At 38.4% G+C, this 27,219-nt stretch overlaps 1 protein-coding gene across 7 annotated transcripts in view; it reads left to right on the top strand.

Annotated features, from left to right (window-relative positions):
• C16H7orf50 (chromosome 16 C7orf50 homolog) overlaps positions 1–18,797 on the top strand; it is a 118,918-nt gene extending 100,121 nt beyond the window's left edge. For all 7 annotated transcript variants that reach the window (XM_069870475.1, XM_069870476.1, XM_069870477.1 and 4 more), the window contains 2 exons: positions 13,985–14,066; positions 18,484–18,797. In XM_069870475.1, coding sequence (XP_069726576.1) covers positions 13,985–14,066; positions 18,484–18,666 — 265 coding nt within the window. In that variant the 3' untranslated portion in view covers positions 18,667–18,797. The remainder of the gene's footprint in view (positions 1–13,984; positions 14,067–18,483) is intronic.
• The last annotated feature ends 8,422 nt before the right edge of the window (positions 18,798–27,219 follow it).

Below are 27,219 nucleotides of genomic sequence, written 5' to 3'. Positions count from 1 at the left end.
GGGCTTGGTTTATGGGCAACAACGTTGGATTCATCTTTGAGCCATAGCTCACTGCAATTTCACATTTAATTTGCTGCACACTAAAAACCTTTTCTTTTTTTTCCTCCCCTCAAGCTATTATTCAGCTTTATGTTAATGGCAGTGTTGACCCACACATGCCAGTTACAGCTATAACTATTTTTTTTTACTGACTGTAAAAGGGACAGCGCTTCTCATCCTACTTCAGCCTGGCTACAGCAAGTCAGATCCCCTGCCATTTCAGAGCTGGATTTATGATATACATTTCCAGATGTTAGCGTTCTCATTATCATCTGATTATTCAAACTATACATTTAGGACTCTGTGAATGTCACATTACACTCTGGGTAATAGCACCATGCAGCTTTTGCCTGTTTGATCAAGACGTCTGACGGCAGCCCGACTTGATGATTTTCAGTCCCTCTGATATGCTCGTTGACTTCTGGATTCACTTTTCTGTGTCTTGGTGGCAAGTGATACGCAGAACTGTGTTGGAGCCCTGCCAGTGTTTTTCTAACCGCTGCATGACATCCACAGGATGTATTGTGCTTTAAAAGCAGGAACTGCTTTTAAACCTTTATTAACTTCTTGGTGGGCTAGCTGCTTTTTATGGTTTTAATACAACAATTCCACTGCTCTGCAAGAAGTGCGTTAGCATCTTTTAATTTATTGAGTTTATGCAGGTTTCTTACGTATATCTTGTCTCTTTTTCCACCTACAAATATTACAGCAATCAAAGCTGAGTGATCCAGGCTTTGCCTGAAGGAGGCTCACAAATAAAAAAAGGAAGGCAACAGTTCTGGCGTGCAGCTCTTCCACGTGAGTCTAGCTTTGCAATGCAAATGATAAAAGAGATGCCTGCACCAGCACTGAACATAGGAAGGTGCTGGCATGGCTCAGTGCTGTGTACAAATACTCAGGTCTGGAAGCTGAATAACCAGGTTAACACCCAGATGAACCTGAATTAAGAAGTCATGGCTCTTGGCAAACGAGCTCAGGCACTGCACAAGGCTGGTTTATAAGTTATACCACTTCCAGCAACAGAGCGGGCACTGAGGCTGCTTTACCTGTTACTGAAGATAAACTTGATAGTTAAAGCTAATGCAGACAAATAATAGTATTGTTTACTATGTAATTCTAAAAATAGCAACCAAAAGTAAGAACAAAAACCAACTTTAAGTAGACCAGAGCCAATCTCAGCTGTTTTTACAAAGAATTTCTGGGAAGAGAGTGAACTGTAGTAATATATTCTGGGCATCTGTAATACTACCCTGGAAATGCTCCAGAGGGACAGAATTACTTTTTTTTTATATATAATTTCTGTCATGTCTAGCAAGTCCTCTCCATTATGGTGTATCAAGTTGTGAAGACTGTCAGTACTTACAAATAGTTTTAGATGTATTTTACCACTTCTTGCTTGCTGGGTAAGCAACTCTAGTTTCTAGAGACAAAACAGGTGATTGCTTTGAAGATTCTGAAATGTCGGGTTCCAAGACTTCTAGGCTTGGTTATGTGGAAGTTCTCAGATGTTACAGATATTTCTGTGATATTTTCAACTCGTTCAGAAGTGGGAAGTTTCAGAAACATCAGTGGTTGCGTGATTTTCCAGCTAAATTAATAAATGCTTATGATGTAACTCATTCAACTGAGCTTTGGAAAAGCAGCCAGCCTAAGACTACTTTGACCCAAACCTCTTACAGTTTAGCTATTAATATTTTTCTGGATGAACTCCTTTCTGTGAGTAGCATTCTTACCACTTTGCTTAGCGCTAATTATGACTTATGAGGAGGAAGCAAGGGAAGCTCATGTCCATGCTAATCTTTTCTTGGTTAGAGTCAGTAGCTGTTCCATCTTTCTAAATCTGTTCATCATCCTATTTAGTTTATGGCAGAGGAATGAGATTTCTTCTTGTAATTTCCATAACCATAAATGGTCACTAAATTTAACAAAAAGGGAGAAATGGATTAGGAAACTCTAATCCTGCTTTAAGGCTCCAAATCAAATAATTTGTCTTTCTAAATCTTTGAATTAATTTTATGGAAGGTCACAAGTACACATCTCAAAGCATATTTCAGTAAAAGCTGCAGAGTAATTTACTTTGAAGCCTTCTGTCTTTTTGTGCTTCTACCATTTTTTCAGTGTGAAACAAAGCTGTCAAAATATTTACTTGGGCATTTGGTTCAAACATTCTCATAGGGAAATACTGTATTTAATAGCATCATTAACATGAATTCACAAATCCTTTCATCTGACATTATCATTTACAGGATCAGCTGAAAAGTATGTTATTGACTACGCATCCCCATCTTTAAAGGGATTTTTGTTTTTTAAAAAATATTTTATGTATCTTCTCCCTGTCATAGTAATGGTAATTTGCTTTTCCATAATACCTTTTCTGATAGCATATCATGACTGTATTTTCACGAAATAAGTGAAAAATATTTTGACACTAATTTATTCACTCCTGTTATGACAGCTTTTGAGAAATTATCATATTACCTTATTTTTCAAATGGTTAAATTAAACAATGGTGAGGTTTGTGACTCACCAGAGTCCTTGTACTATCCAAAGGTCTCCTTTCAAGCAAGTGACACGAGGGAAACTAGACATAACTTTATTCTCATCTGAGCCCAGGCTCTGTTTTTTTTGGCCCTGTACCAACAACTGGTCTTAACAGACCTGTAGGTTTTTTCTCAATACCTTGTTTTGAAAGAGGAGCTTGCACGGATTTTGTTCTGTAGTGGTGTCTCAAGACATTCCTAAAAGCCATTAGTATCTATACGAATCTCTGGGAGGGCACGTGATCTATGGATTGGTATTCCAAACCCTTCTAGCTAGTCTGGGAGAGGTTTCAGTTTCCGTGGTTGAGGTCTCCTTGAAGTTGTGGTTGTTCACAGCAACGCTGCTGCAGTACAGAGCAGCTTTATTCCACGTTATTGCTGCTGATAAAAGTAGGAACAAAAACTCCCATGTTAGCCAGGTGGACGTGATAGCACTTTCATTCTCAGTCACATAGGTAAGATTTTTCTCTTGCGTATGGTCTTGTATCAAATGAGAGTGGTGCCTCTTCAAATCAATAGTTCTCACGTGCCTGAGAAGGCTTCCCATGCATTCTTGGCGAACTGATTTTTTTTCAAAGTTTAGTTTGGTTTTATTTATCTAGAATTTTTTTCAGTAGGATTTTTAAGATTAGTCATAAATTTTCACATCTGTTTTCACACCTATAAATTGTATTAGCAGTAATTAACAGTTGTATTGTAAAAAGATTCCTTAGATGCAGAAAACTAGATTACGTGTGCTAGGTCCATAAGTAGATTACGTGTGCTAGGTCCATAAGCATTGGGGTAAAAATAGTTAAGGTTCCTTTGCCTAATTCTCCTTCCTGTAAAATAACATCTTTATTTCCAAACCTAGTTAACAAAATTTAATGCATCCTTTCTTAATGACTCTAATTTCCAGTAAAATAAAATGCAGTATAAATGAATTTTCTTAACAGTTTATTAAATGTAGTCATTAGATGTTTCTCATTGAGGTCCAGCTTCCATCTGTCCATAGTATTATACAAAAGAGGTTGCATCTAATTAAATAATTAAGCAGCTTTAATATATTATTTCATCGAAAATGAGTTTTAGAAACCTTTTAAGATATATTAGGGAGTTTCATAAGCAGAAGTGTCTAATAACAGGCCAGTCTGCTTCAGGACTGTATCCTGACAGTACCTAGACATTGCTGACCTTCCATTGCTCACAGATGTGGTCAGGGCTCAAAACTTTGCACAGTCACTTTGACTTTTTCCATTTTTCTCCAGGAAAACTTTTATCAGGTCAAATAAAACCAGAATAATTTAAATTGCCCATTTACCATATAGGTAGTACAACAAAGTAACTGCTGATGTTTTTAAAGTAAAAGCAGATTGCAGGGATTATTCGCTTTATTTGTGTAGGATGCTATTTGCTGTGAGGGTTTTTTCAAAGAGTACGGAGCAGAGCTCTTTCCTCCAATGCCCAAATACTCAAAATGGTGGAGAGTAGTTTTGTAGCTCTAGGGAATCCTTTAGTCTTGTCAGCCAAAGCCAAACTGAAATTTAAAACACAGTTAGCAATGATTATTAATCAATTAGCTGCAGGGAGCCATCACGGCTTTCCAGGCAGAGTTAGAATAACAAGCAATATTTTTTAAATAATAAAGCTGGCTCCTTAATAAAACTCGTCTCATGCTTCGCACATTTATTAATATGATGATGCGCAAAAAGGTATTAGTAATTAGTTTGATATGAATAAAATTGAATTGGAATGAGAGCCATCTGCAGGAAGGAGTAATTGGCAGATTAGTTCTCTAAGCATAGATTACTTAAAATCTTAGTAGCGCAATGCACATCACAGGGTATTAGAAGAGGAGCATCTGAGTCTGTCCTGAATACAGTAGTGCTCTGGCAGATTTTATTATGCAGTGAGAGATCAGCTGAATCAAGAAAAAGAGAGTGAGCTGTCAACTGCTGTACACTTTTAGGTTGATCTTGATGTTTTCATTGGCTTGTCCTTTTTTTTTTTTTGTAAAAACAAGAGTAAATCGCACTGTAGTGTGACAACATAGGAGATTGAAATAGCCAGAGGTCTGCAACTCGCTCTCTTCTGCCTCTGCCGTGCTTCCTGATGGATGCAGCCATGGGATGTCCAAATTAGGATGTAAAAAATGGCAAAGATGGTTGATGGATCATTTCTTTGAAAGCTTCTGTATATGTTTTTGCTGTTGGTCCAGAAGAACCCCAAATGCAGTGTCCTCTCAGATGCTCTGTGAAAGCAGTCTCGGTGATGGGTTATTTGAAGATGGCTGTGCAGGGCTTCCTGTAACACAGATGAGCTACGTCTAATTAGCCAGCAATAAAGATACTTGGTTTTCATTAATGACAACAAAGCCTGCAGATGTAATTTCTATAACAGTGCATCTAGGGTTGGCATCCAAATAGATAATTATCTGTTTTTAATTACTGTCCTAAGAGTAGTCGGTAAGTAAAGGGGCTAGGGAAGAATTCGGCAATCCAGGACATCTTCCATTTGTCCACAGAATATCCTCACCAGAACAGACCTGCACCGTAGAAGTGCTGAGGGGCCAGTCCTACAGCATAGGCTCAAGGTTCAATTTCCCTTTGAGGGAGAGATTTTTCCTTTCCTGGAGGCTTCAGCCAGAGCCCCTGGACAGAACATCAGGTGGGACCAAGAGCCGGTTCATCAGTGTCAGTAACTCTGCTTGTCAAGCAAGGAGAGGACATGGAAGATACTTCTTCATAGATGCTGCTGGCACCCAGCCTGGCCATCATCCGGATTGCAGAGGGTAGGTTGCACCTCCTGTGCCCCTTAAGGTCACTGAGACCATGCTTCATGGTTTAAGCAGCTCCTGTTCCTCAAGGTGCAGGGAAGCCCTGTTGGGAAGTCAGCAGGAGCAGGATTTGAATCTTGTATGGAGAAAAGAAGGCAAGTCAGGCTTCCTGCAACTGGGGCTTGGTGTCCTGGATTCTGAGATCTAGAAAAGAAGGAAGGATGTGCAGGCAGCCGTTTGGCACATGGACATCTCATTAGCGTAATGAGAGAGCATTGCTTTTTCATATTATAGACAAATGTTACTCTGGAGTTTGGAGCTGCGGAAGAGCACTTGTGATCCTGTTGGCTGTAGAAGTCCATTAGGTCTTTATGAAGATAGAAACAGTACAGAAACACCCAACCTGACGTGAAATTAAAAACATCTGGTTATGAAAAAGCAGCAAGTTTTCAGCAGTGTTGCTGATCAGAGGCCCAGCTTTCACTGATAAGTTTTCATGTGATGTTAATGTCTCTTCCAGCATTTTCTTTCAACATTGCTATGCAGACAACCATGACACTTTCATACATTTCTGCTGTTTTCTTATTAAAAGCTGAAAGTTGGATTCTTCTATCATTGCTAGCTTTGAGATAGGCCTTGAAATTATACAGACTTTTTTTATTACGTTAGTAAATATTTGCCTTTTCCTAGGAACTTTTTGTAGCTTGTATAATTCTTTCATTAAGACTGAAATATTCTACGAGTGGCTAGTGTCGGTATAGCCCAGCACTGCTGAAAGTCTAGAATTTTTTTGAATTGACACCCAGAGCAAGATTAGGTTACATTAATGCTCCACTGGCTGTATCCTCATGACTTGGTGCTGCTGGTGCAGTTTTGTGACACTGAATAATAGAATTGAATCTCATAGATCTAGCTTGAAAGGACTTGCATTGCTTATTCTGGTGAGCAGTAGAATCCAGTGGTTGTTTGCTCTAGCTAAGAACCACCCTAGAACCTAGTCTTCTTCCAACAACATGGAATTACAGAGTCAAAAACAGTGATTTCAGCCTGATTTCAATCTACATACTCTTAAAATCCTTTTAAAATGCAATGGTTAATTTCAGAAATTAACTTTTGCATTTATTCTTAATTGTTTAATCTCTTCTATTATTCTTTTCTTCTTTGAGATGCTTGGAAGACCTTTAAAAGTTTTAAAAGCTGGTTTAAAATTTAAAAAAAAAGCAATGAAAATTAGCTACTGGTTGCAACTCAGCTTGAATCCATACCTTGGCAGGAGTATTCCGTGCCATAGTTGGACATGTGGTCAAATGGTAAGGCATAAGAGAAGTGATCTTATTTGTTTTATCTGGGTCTGGTAGCATATCCCTCGTCTGATCATCAGAAAGCGTTTATATAAATGGATTCTTGCCAACTTTTGAAAATAAGTTGACTTGCAGCTGGCTTCTTACATGATTTTCATAGTGACTAAGGGGCCTTCTTTATCTTCTCGTACCCCCCAGGATGTTCTTCATGGGAGGGAGGCATAACAGTTGTTTTCATTTTCTCTTCCCCTTATTTCTGGTTTGGGCACCAGTGTGACCAGAATTAGGTGCAAGAAAAGATGAACATCTGGAGAGGAGATGGGACTTCAGCACAGCATTGGGATAGCACTTAGTTGCATATTCCTTGCAGGAGCAGAACAGATGGACTGCGAAGGGCTCAAATTCTATTTTTCAGTCTTCTTCTGTCATAATTCAACTCCCACTTTGTCTTCCTTTTATGAATGTATGTAAAATAAAAAGCACATTTAGTTTAAATAATATTTTAATATTATTATATAGTAGGCTTTCAAGCCTACTGCTGACCTATTTGTTATTACTGAAAACAACAGAAAGTTCTCAACGTATTATTAGTGATATATATATATTTTCAGATCAAAATGCAATTTTGCTGCAGGTAGGCTAATACCAGAAACTAAATGACTGTAATAGAAAAAGAATTTAAACTAAAAATAGTGAAGGTTTTTTTTCCCAGAGCAATGCTCTTGGCATTTCCAGGTAGGTTGGTGTCCATGAAAAGTTGCTAAGTTGAATCACAGTAAGATACTTTACTGTCTCGTATATAAGAGATATGAGCTCTACTGATAACCTGCTCTATGATTTTGAGGCATTGTTGCAATTATCTGGGTCAACTTTCCTTTCCCCTTTAGCATTTGTCACACTTGTTTATACTCTAAGCTCTTCAAGAGCACATCTCATGTGGTGTTTGAACAGTGCCTGTAGTGGGAAGGAAGGGGATTTGTAGCTTGGCTAAAGCTTCAGGATGCAAACATAGTATGGAATGTTATAAATAATGGCAAGTGATAAAAGGTACGTATAATAAAAGATATGCTGTGATAAACTGTTTTTGCAGATTTAATCAAAGCTTTGCTTTGAGGCACAAAAGCCCTTTCCTTTTGCTTTATAAATAATTACTAAGAAAATTCTGTGACCTGGGTAGTTGGCTGTGCAGAATCAATCTGATACAATCTGTTCTTATACTGGACATCAGACAAAAATGGGACACTAAAAAGTACATTTATTTTATCCTGCATGTGTGATTCCTGCATTAAAAAAAAAAAAGAACAACAATAAAAAAACTTCCTCCCCTCGCCTTTTCACAAGTCTTTAGTCATTAAGCTGCGTCTGAACCAGATGTAAGAATATATTAAAAATTGGTTTTAAACCACAGATTGAGAAATGGTGCCAGGATTTTCAACCAAAAATGTGGCACTGTTTCTAAAAATCTGTTGACAATTTTAAAAAGTTTTCTTCTGGCAAAAGAACTCCATTAGTGTCTTTTCTTTTCTTCCAGGAAAATAAGGAAAACTTTTATCTGAGTCATAATTTAATTAGCTTTCAAACTGGATTTGAGAATATTATATAAACATATTAACTTTCTCCAGGAATTGTAGTTGGGAGATAAACAGAATCATCCATAACACAAGAAAAACACAGTTCAAATTAGAGGCTGTGACTCTCTCTATGTCTCTATCTTGAGTCCTGCCACAGATCAGTGTGTATAAGATTTTAACTATTGTCATTTCGGTCAAGTCTTTGAAAATATATTTAGAATTTAAACTTTGGATATTTTTTCCAGATGAGGAAAATCAGCGTCGCACGCACTTTAAATATTTCCTCTTATCTTGCACTGAGCACTGAAGAGTCCTGCAAGGCAGCTTTCTGGGCACGCAGGGGTTGACAAAGCAGACATTAAGAATCTTTTAAAAAGTAAATTTGTTTTAAATGCTCCTGAGAGAAATGGAAGACATTCTGAATACCCCCAATAAAAATAAACACTTTTACATTTCCCTTTAAATAACTGTATGTGTTATAACTGGACAAGAAGTTATTATTCCAGCTTCACCATATGCTCTATAGGGCATATATAAAACCTCCATCCATATCCATATATTTTTTTATATATCCATATAAAGCCTCCATCCATAAAATGGCTTTTCTCCCACGAGAGTGAGCTTATGTCAGATTTCTGCTCCGTCCACGCTGCTGCCAGCGGTTCCAGGGAGCCTCTCCGGGGTGCTGGGTTCCCGTGCTCAGCCGTGGGCCATATGTGGCATTACACTCACTGCTGAATTGACCTGCAAACAACGTTCCGAGTTTCCAAATCTGGGCCTTGGAAAGTCAGTGAGCTGCCTTAAACGTAAGTGCATGGTATTTTAAAGTCACTGCTGTTGTGTGTGTAGCATTGTGAAATATTACAGCTAATCACCTGAGGGTCCAGTGTGTCAGCAAGGCTTTAAATATCTTTGAGGGAACTTCTTAGAGTATGGTTCCTCTTCTTTATTGAGGAAGCACCTGTTATCCGTATTTACGGATGCGGCAGTGAATGCAGAAATGGTGCCTTTTGAGCTGTACACAGAGTGCTTGGGGAATAATGCTCTTAACTTGATTCCTGCAGGGCTTAATCATGGGCTCTAACTTCTATTCACCCTTCCTTGAGGAGCACGTAGATGAACATAGGTGATTCTTAAAGATAAGCCACAGGATGATGAATGATTGAGTCTGTCAATACAGAAGAGTACCTAGATAAATAAAGTAGGAAGAATGTGACGATTTTTGTAGAGCATTGTAGTAGGCTTAATGTTTTCAGTAGATCTTTTCAGTGTAGCCTTGAATGTGGTGTAATGGACCAGATCCATCGCTCTCTCCCTCCTTTTGGGATTCAGTGAAGCCTGAGAGAGTAAGACATAAGGGTCCTTGAGTAAATCACAAGAGAGCAAGAGGAAGCTGCGCTCTGGCCACAGAGGTGGAGGAACCTTTCAAATTAATCCCCTGATACTAAGCCTGGGCTGTATGCTGGAGAAATCTAAATTTAGTGGCAATCTGCTTTACCTTGGATAGATATCCAGGCTGGAAGGTGTATCCAAGGTATGCTGGGCTGTCAACGGCACAAAATTGAAGCAGTAGATGAAGGGATGTCTAGGTGTCCTTGCATTTGGCAGGCAGCAGTGCTTTCATCTTCTGGAAGGTTATCGGCAGTCGTGTCTGTCTGTCTCTCTGGCTGCTTTCTCGAGACTTCTACCCAAAATTCTTCTCAAGTTGAGTGAGTAAAGTGGTTGGTTCTCAGCACAGTGCTTTTCTGCACATAGATTGTTTAATAAGTTCGACGGCTTCGTCGTGTTTTGTCCTGGCCAGTAGCCTGAGCAGATGCATTGTGTTGTCTTCCTGAATCCAATTTGTAACAATGATGTTTTTTCTCTTACTGTGTTTCTGGAAGCAATTTGACTACTTTCCCTGCCCCCTCTCTTTCTACTAGGACATCCCAGGGAGTGCTCTGCCCTGCACGCTACCAGTTGTCTTCTGTTCACCTGCTTATGCTGCCCAAATACCCATGTTTGGGGAACAGATTTCTGTGAGATTACTTTCACATAGAGACTAAAAGTAATTCATGAGATAAGACCAGTGAGAATCTTAGGCAGCTTTTGAACGTGAGGCTCTCATGCTAAAAACCAAAAGCCCAAATGTAAAATTCCATAAGCTGCTTGATTTGTTTGATTGATTTCCTCTGTATCTTCAATTTCAAAGCTGTTTAGGAAGATCATTTGCACAAACATAAATGTTCTCTTTAACTTAAGTCAACCAATGTATTTTTTCAATGAGCTAGAGATCATAAGAAAGATTAAAACATTAACTCTCTAAAGAAAGCAATTAGTGTTTGTACAGTATATTGAAAATTAGCCTGAGGCATACTGAAAAAATACATGTTTTACACATGTATATTTTCCATCCGATTCCATAGTTTATATTAGATCTGGACATAGATACTTTTAAAGTCTACCAAATTAATTCAAACTGTGAAAGAGGTTGTGATTGTCTATGGAAAGGTTTTTTTTAAACCCTAATGTATTTGGTCTTAGTCTGTATATTTAATCAGTCAAAAGAAAAGCCGTTTCTACTGCTGTAGTATGTCAAGGGGGCTTATCTGCATATAAACAGCAAAATGAGACCTCTCATGTTACAAAGCTTTAACTTTTGTAGTTTAAAAGTTGAGCATTTCTAAAAATGTACTTATTACATCATTCTGAAAAAAGGAGATACCCCTCTCACTTTGTCATGGAGTGATACTTTCCATAGCTTTGAAAGCTCGTAGGTGTAGGAAAAAAGCCATCGTAGGAATCTGGGAAAAGTTTTGTTTTAATAACTGTTGAGGGCATCCAATTACAGGGAGCAACTGTCACATTGTCTGTCTTAAAGATTATGAATCCATTATCGTGAGTGTTTTGCTTACAGTTTGATAGGAATTAAGGTCAAGAGAGGGTCCATTTTCCTGAAGGAGGAGAAATAGGAATTGATGCAACTACAGGTAGAGTTCCAGTTGAAAACTTTAAGAGCATTTTTTGTGAAAATGTGAATACCCCATAGTCTGTTCAGGAAAATGCTGCTGTTTTACTGGACACATTTAGCATTTGATTCTAACAGGACAGACTGCAAACCAATAGAAACACTTTGTGAGGCTCTGGTGCTATAATGGGCTCAAACGTAGTTTCTGCATTTGATTACGTTAAAGTATTTGTTGGTTTTATTAATTATTGTGGTGTATATAGAGTGAAACCTTTCAGGAAGACTAGCTGAAACTTTTGTTTGTTTCTACAAGAGAATTCACTAGAGTGAAAGTCGGTGTGGTATCTTAGATGCCTTAATGTGTAGAAGAGAGCATATGGTTTTGGTAATGGGCTAATAAGACCAATTAACCTTATAGTGCACTCGTTTGTTGGTCTCTGTTGTTTATCAACTAGGTAATAAAGATATTTTAACATTCTATAGCTTTATAGGAGATTAGTGAAATTGGGCAGAATTTTCCAATTAATGCCTAACGGTTCTCAGGTGAAAGTGTGAGGAACAGTCCTATGTGGTCTGTCTAACCAATGAATATGAACACAAATGTATAAATACATGGTATAGTTTAAAGAAATAAGTGTTAAAATGTGTTAAAAGTTTTCCTTAGAGGAGGGACTGTTTTCCCAGGATGTGGTCATGAATCTGTCATTCAGCTTGTTCCTGTCACCTTGCAAACATTGTAACTGTTTCCAGGCTTTTTTAACATAAAAAAAGAATTCTAAACTTACTTTCTTCTTTGTGCTGTGCAAATAAACATAATTTCCTGTAACATCTTCCATGCAATTGCTCAGAAGGATGAACTTCATAGAAGAACGGCCTTCGTTTAGCAACAGGCACCATTATTGTCTTATTTTTTGAAGGACTAATGGAAATTAATTAATTTTGTGCAGAAGTTCTCATTTCTTGGTTGGGAGCTACTGTGTGTGTCTGGCAAATAGAAATTGGGTGCCGATGAGCAAGTAGCTTGTCCCCACAAAGCGCATCCGCAAGAAAAGCCCTTTTTGCTTCATTCCCTCTTGGCTCCTTGCAGCACAGGTTGTAGTTCCAACAGACATTGATGGAAGAAGGGTGGTTTTCCCACAATAATATTTTAAAATTTGATTCTATAACTTCTGGTTGTCAGCTTTTAGGCTCCTGCTGTTGTGCAGTATTTGTTCTGGAAACTTTTGCCTCTTTATTGGCGTTGCCCACAGGAGACTTCTAAATCCATTCATTTGTGGATTCAATTTTGAGCATGTAATCTATGATGTTATTAGTGTTTTCTCTGACCTTCCTGGTCTATTGTTATTTGTCTTATTTTTAGCTTATATGTTGGTTGCAGACATTTTTATTGAATTTAGCTAGTGAGAACCCTGAAGAGTTGTTGCTGCTTTTTCTTTATCCTGCATTTGAAAGTCAAGACAACGTTTGTTTTTTCCTTTTGGGTTCTCTGCAGAAGCTTCCATGAAATTCTTCTGTACAAATTTGTGAACTTGTTTTTATTCTATTTCAGTGAATTGACCAAGCAATGTATTTGCTGGTGCAGCATTCACCGAATATGAGGACTCTTTTGCTTTATTAGACTTGACAGTGTTTAAACAATACTAATTCTCATACCCAGCTGGCTTTTCTGAGCTCTATGTTGCTGTGTAAAACAAGCTGGAACATTAAAGACCTCTTGCATGCTACCCTCTGGAAACTTGTTTTTCTTTAGAGAAAGATCAAATAAGTGTAAAAATTTTCTCCTCATATATTTTCTTCTGGATCTTTAAATGATATTTCCGTATCCTAACAAATTTTGTATATGTTAAGATGCTAGTTTTCAAGCACAAGCTTTTAAAACGCTGTCTTCATTTTATAGTGATATTTGCTAGGTTGCTTATTTGTTTATAGAAATAAATGTGTCTTTCTTCATCTGAAACACAATATACCAGCTTTAAAATCATGTTGTAGATGTACATAAATGTTCTGGTTTGACTCAGCTAAAATTTTACATATTTATAATGTGTTTGTTAATAAGTCAAAGAACATTTGGAGATAGTAATGATTTTTTAATCTGCTCACCTTTAACAGTATTGAAACAGCCTGAAGTTTTGAGCTAAGTATTGGAATCAGAATTTCTGGGGAAAGCAAGACATAAAAAGCATTCTCTGTCCCGTAAACATCAATATTTAAGTCACATGTTTGGCCTTAAAACATATGCTCCTGAAAAATGAACTTTCTTGGCTGTAGAGCAGTCATTTGTGATGGGCTTCAGCAACTGTTGAGGTGGCTGTTGTAGCATGAGTCCTTCCTTCCAGTCCTTCACAGGCTGCTTAATTTCATATGAATTTTAGTTTATTGTGAAATATCAACTTTCTGAAATGCAAACTTTATTCCTTGTCCACTCCACCCCTCCGAATTCTCTGGATAAGGACTCGGTGCGCTTAGTTGTCATGGATCAAATGAGGACAATAACCTCTCATAAAGGACTGGCCAAAGCTGAGGAGTGGGATTTGATTTTTAACTTCGAGGAATCAGTGTTTTCTGATAAAAACTTATCACATTCTTGGCTGTAATGTCTTCCTAGAATCTTTTGACTTTTTGCACAGAAGCCAGGTAGCTGCCCCCGTGTTCCTTTTTGCCACTCGTACAAAACGTGAGGTAGTATCTGTTTCACACAATGTCATGAAGATCCATATCATGCACACAAAGTCACTTGGAGTAATTGTAGGAAATATTTTATGTATGATGAATATTTTGATCACACAGTATATCATTTAAGCAATTGTTTTATTTTTTTTTATTTACTACAGCTGGTCTGAAAACCCAGAAGAATGGAAGTTTCAAAAGACAAGACAAACCTGGCTTCTTTTGCACATGTATGATAAAGAGAAGGTTTGTGTTAACCCTGCTTTTTTTTAACCCTGCTTTTTATCAGAACAAAGATGATATCGTCTTATACATTACTTGTAGCTATTCTTTATTAACCAAAGTTGCTAGTACTATCCATTCGTTTTTCTAATATTTGTAATAACTTAAATAGAAATTATTTTGTTTTCAATCAAAATTTGCAATAATTTTAATTACTTGGAGTTGATCTCTTTATTTGCTTGGTGATCATTCTCTAGAGTATGCTAGATTTTAATACTTGATATATGTGAAGCATAAATAGTGCAGATTCATGTTTTATATAAATCTGGGGCTTACTGAGAATTTGAGTCATATCTTCAATTTTAATTTCTGAATGTGGGACCCAGTACTGTAAACCACAGTTCTCATGGCTTCAGATATCTCTGGCTCCATATAAGATGTACAGCCATATTGTCAAGATGTTAAAATAACCTTCTCATTAAAATATAATTGAAGCCTGATGTTGATCACAAAAGGCATAAAGTACAACCAGAAGCTGGGCTTGCATCGTTACTGAAATCCATTTTTTTCATAACATAGAAAACAACATAGATTGAATTTCCAGTAAGCATCTGAGCATCGTTGTATCAAATGGTGGTTTCAGGTCATTCGTTTTGTTGTGTAACAGAACAAATATCTGGCCACTTGCATGGTGCCTGACTTTTTGATTCTTTTAGTTAACACTCAGTTAGCTTTTGCTGATTTTTTTGTGTGTACTTCAACATTTCAGCATACCAATCTTCCTGACCCAAATTACTCAGCAGCTCTTAAGCCGATCACCTGACATAGGGTGTTACCTTCGTGATTAAAAATACTTGTAGAGAACCAGATAATTAAAAGCAGAGTTTCACAAAGACAAATATGTTCACACAGTGTAATACTTTTTAAAAAAGATCAATTGCAGAATACAAGTTTTATTATAGGTATCTAGGTTGTTTGCACTGTCGTGTATTTTCAAGTTTCTCCTTTAAAAGTTTTTCTCAATCTTTCAAAATCAATGTGTGCTCTTTAAAGCTACCTAGAAATTGGCTTACAGGCAGAATTATGTTTATATTTTTTTACCTTTTTCTTTGGGTTTTGTGTTGAAATATATTGGGAAATCATTAACTCTAAGTAGCTTTTGTTTTATGTAGCAAAATACAGCTTAACTCTTTATTGCTCAGCACTGAAATGAAACTTCCTATTTTTAAAAATCTGATGCAAGTAGTATGTTTTATTTAAATTCACATATTTTATAGCTTAATAATCAGAGATGCATTGAGTATGAGCTTGAGGTAATGATTAACATCTGCATCCAGATTCAGTAAAGTCAGTAGAACTGCCTAAGTGGTTGTAATTAAATGTATGATGAAGTCTCTTTCTGCATCAGGACTGTAGGGAGGGCAGGTCAGCTTCTTCTGAATATTGTTGTTTATACCCAGATACAACTTCCTGACCATTACAGGACAAAATCTATTGGATATCCAAGCGTGACTGAAGTACAAAAGGCGACATGAATTTCTTTCCTTCCTAAGCCGCATCTAGAATCTCATGGTGTCACTTGGATGCCTACTGAAAGCCATGCAAAGGAGTGAATTGAGTTCCTGCACTGATAGATCTTTTTTCTGTAAGAAATAAGCTGAGGTTTTAAAGCCCTTTGCAACATAAGGGGTATTTTAATTCTCTTCAAAATCCATCTGGTGGCTGGCTGACGGCTTCCAAGCCCAGCCTGTATATCTACAGTGTATATACTTCTTTAGGATCCAGTATAAAACAAACACTAGATCATTTGTTGATCTTTGTCATCTGGCACAGCATTTTTAGCAAGTGACTCTATCAGTGCCTCCAGCTCCCGCACCGCAGGGCCCCACAGGGGTTTCTGCACCTTCCTCAGAGAGTGACTGAGGAGAGCCCTCTGGGCAGCAGAAAGCTGAGGTTCTCTGTGCAGATGTGTCTGTATTTGTTTTGCAAAATATGGGAGCATCTGCAAGTCTAAAACGTCTGAAAACTCTCGAGTTACACGCTATAATTTAAAAGTGGCAACTGTTCTTTTCCTGCTACTAGTTTGTAGTGTTTCCTCCCTCAGCTGTGGTGCATATTAGCTGGTTAGAACAGAAGCAAGGTTAGTGTGGGAGAGAGAAAAAGAAACAAGAAGAACGTCGGAACAGTTTAACAAAAGAATAGTAATGAAATCCCATAAGCATCACTTCCACTTGCCAGAGCCGTGGTAGGAGATCACGATATCCCATTTGAATCCAGTCCAAAAGCTGATCTTAGAAGATCCTTCTTGTAAAGCCTCTCCAAGAGACCCTGAAATTCCAGCTCTAAAGCCTCTCCAAGAGACCCTGAAATTCCAGCTCTTATACTACTGTATTTGAAGAATTAAAATTTGGATTTCATTAACTTTTCGCTGTCACTCTCTGTGTTCCCAGCTTTGCTATGGCTCTGGTGGAGGTGTAAGTTAGGAGGAAATAGGGTATTATCTTCCCTACGTGATGCTGTGTGGTAAGCTCTTACTGAAATAAACCTAAAAGCTGTCTTAAAGAAAAAAATGAGACTTTTTGAACACTTGAGCATTTAACCTTAGGGCCACATGTTAAATGTTTTCTAGGCTTCAGGCAGCCGTATGCCTGGCTGCACAGTTAGTATTTCTAAGTTTAGAGCGGGCTTTTCATTACCCCTTCAAGCACTTTGCTTAAATAATACAATAATAACTATAATTCCACAGTGAGGTATGACTGTAGTATGAGATCTGAGTAAAAAAGGCGTAAATTATGTAGATAATTTGGCTAAGGTTTGAAACATAGAAATGCTACTGAGCTTTAAAAGCCAGGTGCTGAGCATCTGCATTAAAGGAACATTATCATGCTTGAATTGTTTGTGTCTGAATGGTTTTGTCTGTTATTGGTACTAGTTTACTGTGAGTAAAATGATTTCAAAAATATAGACATTTCCCTTATGTTTAAATGTGTTTGATTCATATATTATAGCAACACTTCATGTATCATCTATTTCAGTGTTAGTCACTGTAAAATTAATATTTTTTTTATCTGTATTGTTTCTTTAAGGCCAGAGTGTTTGTGTGAAGAATTAGATGGTTTTCCATAGCATATAAGTTATGAGGCTGGATGCAGACTTTAGTTTTGATTTATTACTTTGTAATATCCCTGATTGATGAAGGCAGTGTTGGAATATTCTTTCTTCCTCTTCTTTTGGAGTGATAGAAGTTTTTAGTGATCAAAGTTACTCTGCCAAATGTCGATGAAGAAATAAGTTGTAAATTAAGTATCTGTTGAAGCTCTGTCGTCTCTGAAATGTTGATACTCAACAGAATTGAAACAGCCCTTGAATAATTAGTCTCCAGTCCTTTAAATACTTACGCATGTGTTTAACTAGACTCATGTTGAGTATGCCTTTTAAAGTTATATGTGTCAAGTTAAACATGGAGAAAAATATTTGTAGAATTAGGTCATTTTAACATCTCTTATTCACAGCAAAAATATTCTCTTATTGGCTGAAAACTGCTCCACTGATACACAGTGTAGAGTTAAGATACGCTCCAGTGTAGATCTGTTCACCTAATACTTTTGCAAATACATGGATTTGAAATGCTGAATAAATAATTCAGAAGTCTTTGCTAGGTTATTGCCAAGAATATTTAATGTAATGATAATTTAAATTGTGTGTTGTACCAGATAAGCTAAAATTATGATTAGTATTAACTATGACTAGTTAATTAGAAAGGGAGTGAAATGAAGGTAATGCAACTGTAGATGACTAAACTGCTTTTAATTTTAGATGTTAGTAGACCCTATCGGTTTTAGTCAGAATGATTTAAAATTATTTCCATATGTCTGAATTCAATTTGTTTTTCAAATTTAATTCTGTTCCTTTGTATGATCATCCTGTCAAAGTGCTTGATGGTGGGTGGTATCTCATCTTCGCAAACAGCTAATTTTGGATAGGGGTGAGGGTAATTCCAGCAAAATTCTTTCCTCGGACGTATGAATGCGTTTCTCACTGAATTTAGTAAGGTTTGCCTACACGTTTCCAAAAGTAGGATTTGGCTAGTGTTATTTTTTCTACCAACAACCCTCGCGTCCTTGAGCTCGCTGTCAGGGTGTGTTTGCCATTGCTGATCAGCATTTCCACATCTGCTTAGAATTTCCTCTCAGCTGCTTTGCCCATCTGAGCACATGACAGTCCTCTCCCCATGGTCCATGGAACCAGGCAGCTCAAACTGCCAAGCTGGAACCTTGGCAAGAAATGCTTCCACTCAGAGGTGGGCACTGGCGAACAGAAAAGCCCATGCAGTTCTCCTGATTGTCCTTAAGGTGATGGTATGACATGACTGTGAATGAGCATTGAAGGAGACAAAAATAAAACAGGGTTTTTTTCTTCCTTGTTTTTTTTTTCTTTAAAGGTTCCAGATAAGTATTTCACAATTTTACTGGATTATCTGCAAGGGCTTCAAGGCAATGCACGAGACATAACTGTGCAGAAAGCTGAAGCTTTTATGAAGGAATTTGATGGTTCCGATGCAGAAGATCCAAACCTGTTGGAGAAGTGCGAGCGCATACGACAAGTTCTGCAGCTGCTGTCCTGAGAGTATTTTTATGTCTTAATGGTTGTCTGGTGGAGAGAAGAATAGGATGCCATATACAGAGATTATAAATTAGTTGTAAAGACATGTTTTCTTGTAAGAATCCTAATAAATTTTCAGATTTTATTCTCATAGTTGTTTCCAATTGCAAGTATTTATCATGTGTTGAGGTGATGAAGTAAAAATAAAGTATTTGGTCCATAGACATGCTATTAAGAGTAATCTTACTGCATATCTTTAGAAAAATGAACCTCTCTTTCTTGTTAATTTTTCTCCACTTCCCTCTGTAATTACTGTTAAATAAGAAGCGCGTTGCAGTTTTTAATAAGAAGAGCAGAGGAACCAACAAAAAGCCTGGAGGGTCTTTTGCAGTGGCAGCTTTTAAAATGAGCCTACAGTACAGTCCTTGCTCAGCCAGCTGTAATCTATCACTTTCAGCTTTGGAAGTATGTCATTTGGATTTGGGAAAAATCATTTTCAGTCTGTTGAACATGAGTTGTATAACACAGTTGCTTATTAGTGCTTCACACAGTGATCTGGAGATACGATCAGCTTTGTTAGTTTTCCTTTTATATTGTAAAGTTTTCAAATGCTCTATGGCAATTGTTTAGATATTCAGATAATGCACACGCAGATGGGAACAGATCAAATCCTTTGACCATATGTAGTGAAATCATCTGGCTGTACCTAAACTTACCCTACAATGAGAAGTGCTGTGCTGCAACATTTTGTATCCAGCCTGCCAATGTTGCATTTTCATCTTTCTCTTGTAATTGGTGTCCAAAGAGTTAATTTGTGTTCATTTGCTTTGACATGGCACGTTTGTCTCCTGTGAACGTGCTGAAAATGAGGCTTCCAAGCAAAAAACAAGGACATTCATTACTCAAGAGTTGGATGATTGGCTTATTTAATAACACTTGTGTGCAGACAGTGTTCTCGACCTGATTCTTTAATGTTTCTGCAAACATACTTCCATACAATTCATACTTTATTAATGACAACTATATGGAATGTGTAGTGTTTTAGAAGATTGGCTGTCTTTGAGAATCTTGGGTTTAATTTGAGGGGGTGAAGGAGGGGAGGATCTATGGATATGCAGACCTAATTTTTCAATAAGAAGCATTTGAATGGATTTGGCAGCCTTCTCAGTCATGGATTACTACAAATCTTCAAAAATATGAAATGTATTACTAGTAACAAATAACTTACGCTTTCTGACTTCTTGAAGATGATGTTTTCAGCCAAAAGCCACTAGAGACCAGCATGACCTGCTCTAACACAATTACTGTGATGGAGTTTAACACAGCAGCAGCCTCTCCACTGAGCTGTTGGTTCAGCAGCAGCTCAAGTGCTGCTCCTGTACCTTGGGGTCACTGTTGGATGGGGGCTACAGAGGATGCGTGCAGTTTCAAAGCTTTTCTGAGGCCCAAAGCTGTATAAAACGAAGCTTCCAGGGCAAAGGTTGGTAGAAAGGGTCTGTAACAAAAAGAAAAGATACTGAAGTGAACTAATAAAAGGCTTTAGACCTTATATTCATGTCTGAGACTATGGAGCTGAGAAAAACTACTCCAAGCAGAAGCTGATACTTTTTTATTTCCATCAGGAAAAAAAAAAATTTCTTAGTGGTGAAGTTTTCAATGTTTTTTTGTGACTTTATGATTGCATTTTAGGTGTTGCAGAAGACTTTGTGTTCTCCCTTAGACCTGTGAAAAGTGCCACTTTTGATTTCTCGTTCAGACAGAAACGTAGGTCCTCGCTGTGCACTTAAAATACCTCGTAGCTGAAAAGCACATTGCAGCCGTGTTTTGGAAGAGACTTGTAAAAAGGATTGTAAAGTTAACGTCTGGGCAAAAAGATGTGAACCATGGATGATTTTGACAGAGTTGGCAAGGTTTGCTTTTCCTGGTACCTTGGCTCTAGCCATACGCAAATGTTGGCACATCTGGGACAAGGGAGGCTTTGTAGATCAGGAATACCATATTTCTTTTTATATCAATTAATATTAAAAGCATGAGGCCTGCAATCTGGAGTCCACATGAACAATAACTTTTGAAAAGAACAGCTAGGGCCTCTCACCAGTAATAGCTGTGAGTGAGGTCCTGCTCTGCTTGCTTCTTCCTCACTTGCAGTTCCAACTTTCCCTTTAGTGCTACCAATTCCTGGGTGAAGGGCTAGTCTCTGGCCTCCTCTTCTTGCATTTATGGAAAATTCAGAAACTAAGAACTAAGGTGATTTATTTTTTTTGCAGTTGTGTTTGACAGAGAAAGTGAAGTACAGTGTTTTCTGCCACATGTCTCTTGGTTAGTACTGTGCAATGGTCAGTGGTGTCTGGAAACTGAGTAAAAGGCTTGTGTGACTTCTGCTTTGTGTTGTTACTCTATGCTACGTGGGTTTCAAAGCTTGGTATGAAGAATTTTAAGTGTTGCCTTATACTTGATGCTGTAGTGCAAATAGGAAAGCATGCTTGATTGCATTTAACTTTTTTGCTTTGCTTCTTAAAGAATCTTCAGCTGGTTGGCAAACAAGTTGTCTTCAAAACAGCCATCACAAAAATCACACACAGTTTTAAAGATATGTATTGTTAGGCTTATTGTAAAAACAAGATTGTGAGGACCCAGACAGCTCACCCAACACAGCGTACCAGTGCGATAACATCTCTGGCAATCAAATTCTGACTTTTCCATGTGCTAGCCACCACGCCAGCTTCTGCGTCCTGCTCAGCTTGGCATTTTAATCTAGGGATTTACATTGTGTGATGAGTAAGTATAGCAAGATTTCCTCCATCATGTATTTTAAATGATATATTTTAAATTATTAAGTGTATAATCAGTTATTGATTTCCTGTAGCTGGTCAAAGCTGTACAGGGAGATGCAATCTGGCACTTCATTCACTTTGTTTTATCATTTGGTCACACAGAATTTTCGTATTTCAACGTTGCTTGTAGCTTAGGCAGTCATATGGAAACAAATAGGACGAAATCGTGTCTCTGCCTCTATTTAAATCAGTCTGCTGCGTTAACAAACATTTCATCCAAGGCTGGAAGTAACAGTGTGTACAGACTGACAAATTGCATCTTCATCTGCCTACCCTAATTGTCTTCTAGTTGAGTTAATCTGTATTGTGTAGCTCTGGCTAGAAGAATTTGTATCCTAAGAGAGTGCTGAAGTCAGGTCTTCTAGGCAAAATAAAGGAATGTTAATTACTTAGAATTGCTTAAAGCTGGAACTGTGCCTCTGATGGAAGTACTAATTACTCAAAATTTGACATTGTAAAAAGTTCCCTTTAATTTGGCTGATCCTTGCTGTGGGTCGTATATCTTCTTGGTTCTCTGCTGTCTGTCCACAATTTTAATTTGTTATCACCATTTTAAAGTTACTGGGTAAATGAATTCTTTGTTCTTATTTGGAAGGAGTATAACGTGGTTGTTGAATGTGTAGTTAATTTCCTTATTTCTTCTCACTGGAGAACAGCTCTCCTGTGTTTCTGTTGACTTTTAAAGCAAGGTGACTCTTGACTTGTCTCCCATCATTTCAAATAGCTTAGAAATGCACCTTGTTGGTTTGAGCTTGGAGGGTTTTTTTTGTTTCGTTGGGTTTTTTTTTAACTTTTGCCACCAAATAAGGCAAAGTTATGAATGTTTAGATCTACTAGAATTTCTGCAAATCAGTGTCAGAAAAACTATCGTAAATGAGATTTAAGTTGCAAAGTCAAGCACTCAGAAAATTAGAAAACATAAGAATGGAAATTATGTGATTTTAATTTTACTCCTTCATCCACGTGTAGTGTGATGCAGCCTCTAATAATGTCATCACTTCTGTATTTTCCATCGTATATAAGTGATAAGTCTTTGTTGCAGTTTTGTTGCTATTCAAATTTTCAAACTTTAGGTCTACAACGTAAGTACTGAGGGTAGAGAAATGACATTGCTGTGTGGATTTGTTCCTGCACAGGAGTAAGTAGGAACTTTCCTGTTCATTTGGTATAGGAACTAGTCATAGATGTTTCATCACAAATGTTCCCTTGAAAACATGTTTTAAAGTTCTGATTCATTTACAGTCAAAATACTAAATTGATGTTACTTAATTTAAATCAGCTTTTGTTGACATAAAACTTTCCAGTGGCTTATTCTGGTTTAGCCTTTGGTTTCCTTTTATGTCTTCCTTTCTGTACAGCTGAATGAGCTAGTTATTTCTGTCCCTGCAAATAGGAATATTAGTTGTTTACAGTGATTCCAGTCATACAAGGACACAATTAAATGTCCTTGCCTATGCAGGACAAGTTCATTTTAGTAGTGATTTATAATTACATTCTATTTTAAATTCTTCATAAGAACATACATAGTGAACAACTTAATATGGTCAAAAATATTTATGTTTTTTAAATAGGATTTTTATTCCCTACAAGGAGCAAGAAATACTAAACTAAGTAAAGCTAATGAGTAAATGGTGGGGGAAGGGTAAAGCGAAATAGTGGTTTATCTTTCTTTTTCAAAGCAAAGCTGAATAAGAAGCTTGTGCTGTTGAGAAAGGGGGCCCTTCGGTTACAAACAGAATGCTCATACAGTTGCTCTTATTGATATTTTCCCCCCGCCTCTACATGCAGAAAATTTCTGGCATTCCCCAACAAAACCCACGAAAACACCTACGTAAGGAAGTTAAATAAGTTTCAAATTCAAATACTTAAAGGTCCAGAAATGCCACTTGCATATAAATGGCCGGAAGGATTCAAAGTCTGCCTCTCTGTGCCTCTAGCCTGGAGACTGAATGAAGGGGGTTGTGTTAGAAACAAGCAAGCCAAAAACCCCCAAATTATCTGAGCACATAGCTAGAGTTTGTTGCCAGTTACCCTTCTGTGCACAGGAAGGTGGAATTGCATTTCCTATTAGATTTAATTATTCACATTTTTTAAAGGAGATTTGCTGCTAATTGAAATATCACGTAGCCTTTTGCTGTGACAACTTACATCTGTTCTCCTCACAATCCCACATGTGTTTTATAAATTTGTAAGCCATGGGGCACAGGAGCCGTCATGCTCATTTGCTTATAAATATCTAGACCTCGCTACGGCACTGTGGAAAATAAGTTTGCTGTTTTGAGCTCAGAGGAGGATGTTGACACTGCCTGTTGCTCTGTACTGATCTAGAGGTACAACAGGCTTTGGCAGCATCCTTTGTATCAGCCAGGCTTTCTTAAGCTCCATGAAATTGCCTGAATCCAGAATAGGGATGCTGCTTACGGAATTTGCCAAGTGAGCAGCGGCGTTTTTCTGCGGAGCACTTGGAGACGCGAGGCTGCGGGATCTCAGCTGCTCAGGATGCTCAGCCCACAGCTTAATGCCTTCCTCAGCCTTGCTACCCTGTTTCAGTCTCAGGCTGCTGAGAGTTGCAGCTTTCTGTGGGCTGAATTTGACTAAACAAACTGTTTAAAAGCTATTTTGATATATTGAAAGACGAAGCTACAGCGATAATGTTTCTCTGGTAGCATAGATACGTGTAAACAGACCTGATGGATTTCAAGATGGTACCTTTTATTAGATGCAGAAGCTCTTGCAGGATATTGGAAATGACTGACCAGCACCCTGATTTACCTTGTTAAATAGGAGAGGTATTTCCGTGAGCTGTCAGAAATATATCCTTGCAGATAGACACGGCGCCAGACGGCCAAGAATCCATGTATGGGCATCAAATATACAAGAGGGCAAGGATGGCAGGCAGGAATGCAGCCTCCTGAAGCTGCCTGGTTAAGGCAAACTGCCACCTGGCACAAGTCCTGGCTGCCAGAAGGTTAAAAATAACAAATAGCATCCCTGTTACAGAAGGAAATCTTGTCTTTGTTTAATGGGGCGCTATGATATGCCGGAAAGAATAAATATGGAACTTCTCTGAATTCTTACTTGTGGTTAGTGCTCACAGCTGAAAATACCAGGGCGGATTGTAAGCAGCACCCCATGTCCAAGCTACTGGTGTTAAACAGGTGAAGTCTGGGTGAAATTCCAGTGTCTAAGCACGCTCTGGGCAGCATCAAACCTGTTTGCTGCACCGGTGACGTTTCAGAGCACGCCATGAATTCCTGCAACCCCTTAGCCACGTTCTGCTGCTTAGTGCAATAAAACGCATCGTGGAGAAGCCGTTGAAGTTATTGTGGAGGAAATTGAAACGCACCCCAGAAGTACAAACGGTTTTCACCCCACCTTGCCTGCCTGCAACTCATTTCCAGTCCCAGGAAGGAAACGCCTGCTTTGATTTCAGTTAAGGAATTAATCAGGGATAATAGTAATGTTCAAGTTTTCCTTAGAATCCTCCTGCCTTAGCATCCTGACCACGCTCAACATGGGACACTGTGATGAATCTGCAGCCCGTGCCCAAGCAGAATTCTCCTGTTTCTGTGGCAGCTGCGAGGACTGCAGAAGGTGATAATTCTTTCCGATCTGACTGCACAGCTCTGCCTGTACCCATCATCTCTCTGGAGCCGATGGAGCCTCTCAGGTCAGTACAGCTGTAACTGGGAAACCCTTAAACATTTTTTGGGGCTTCCAGTGCCTGTTGTAAGCAGGAGCGTTCATCAGCACGCTTCCCCTCTAGCCCCTTGGCTCTACCCGCACCCTCTCTCTGCACCCAACAATCTGCTTCCACTATCAGTCGTTTGTGCAAAACTGCTTTGTGGTGCTGGGATAGCAGAAGACATTTGGGATTTAAAAGCCTTGATGTATCGTAGTCTTTAAGAACTGAATTATCCTTAAAATTCATCCCAAATTACTTCCCAAGATAGCTCTGGATTTCCATCCCCATCAGCTCCTCCTTGGGCAGATGGCCCACCAAGCAAATTCAGACCTTACCCCTGGACGTGTAGCGATGCCAGTCTGAGCATCACCCCAGACTGCATGTGGCTCTTAGAAACTGGGGAGACGGCAAAGATTATTTAAGCACTTTTTAAACTGCCTTAGATGACTAAAAGGAACCTTCAAAGAAAAGGTTATCAGTGCTCTGATAACGCATCTGCCTCTTGTTTGGGTAGGGAGATGTGTGTCTGTGCTTTCAGACCATGCATTTACCTCCCTTTGCTCCTTAATTCAAGTTTCCAGACAGGATCGCCTTCAGGAGGATTGCTCTCTAGGCTGTTCCTTCATATAAATGATCACTTAGTGGCCAAATTACTGAGTTGCTAATGAGACCATCACCCATTGTAGAGGCAGCTACAGCAGTTTGAAGAGTAAACATGGTGAAGTCAGGGTCATGCTGAGACATGCTCGAAGAAATTACGGTCTCATAATTTGTACAGAGCACACACTTCAATCAGAACTCAGTCTATAGTCAGATATTTTTATTATCAAAAAAGAAGAAAAACCTTTAGATATTTCTACTTCCAATATTTTTAATGCACTGTTTTATGTCAGAGATGGAAAATCTGCAATGAACAGGCAGTTGCATTATGAATATTGCACCAGCATCCTCCTTTCCTTCCTGTACAAGCTCCTGAGCAGATTATAACCTACTTTAACCGATAAACAGGAAAGTTCCACTGAGTGAATTAGCAAAGAAGAGGAGGAAAACAGCTCATCAAGGTTAAGAAATGCAGAAGTTAATTTCTATTTCAAAACAGGCCAGTTATAGCTATCTGGGTTCTTTTGGATTCTTAGTCTATGATGTTGAAATTATCACCTGTGCAGCTGCATGGCATAAAATAGCTCTCTGGGCTTTATTATATTGTAATATTTTTATTTTTTTTTTGTGAGCAGTCAGGACTGCCAACTGTAGAACACAGTCTGTGGAAAGGAGCCTACAGTGAACTTGAGAATTATTTCCAGAGATTGGTTCAGCCCTAGAAAATATTCATTGGCTCTCTAAAAAAACCCAGGAGTTCCCCCTTTGTTTTCTAAGTTTTATTTTTATTATTTCAGCTGTCTTTGGACAAAGAGAGGGGAAAAAATTGACCGCAGGGAGATCAAGAGTGTATCTTTGACATTGTTTAATGAGAAAATGCTGCCTCTTGTTGAGTTACCCTTTAATGCAGAGCAGACAGAGCATCCCAGTTCACTTTTGTTTGGGTTTCTTTTTGAGGAGGTCCTGTTAGAGGCTGAAAGCGTGGCAGGTGAGCTTGGTTTATGCTGTTTCCTGCATGAGTGATACAGAAAGTTCCTACTCCAAGAGAAGAATGAAGGGAATGTGACAAATACGGTCCTTCTGCAAGCAGCACATCTTGCACGCTTTTTCTGATGTTCCTCTTCCTCGTTAATCGACCAGCGCTCCAGCCAGCAGAAGGTATCAGTCACCTTTTATTTGCATCGTGGCTGCGATTGCGAGTCTTGTGTAGCTCACAAAATTGTTTTAATGGTCAAATTAAACTTTTGACCCGCTCTACAGCCGCAAGCCGCTGGTGTTTTGAATTGTCTGCAGGAATGCTCTGGAGGATGCTCTGTGGACTCAGTCCTGGCAAAGGGCAACTGGAAGCGGGTGATGGACAATGCAAGCTGCAGATATTTGAGATGGGAAGGAAATTTCACAGCAACATTGAACGGTGTAAATGCTGATTGAGAACGGCAACTACAGCATGCATGCC

Source organism: Phaenicophaeus curvirostris, chromosome 16 (genome assembly GCF_032191515.1).
Source record: "Phaenicophaeus curvirostris isolate KB17595 chromosome 16, BPBGC_Pcur_1.0, whole genome shotgun sequence".
Lineage (NCBI taxonomy): Eukaryota > Metazoa > Chordata > Aves > Cuculiformes > Cuculidae > Phaenicophaeus > Phaenicophaeus curvirostris.
The sequence above is the reverse complement of the archived record's forward strand: the minus strand, read 5'-3'. Positions and strand labels throughout refer to the sequence as shown.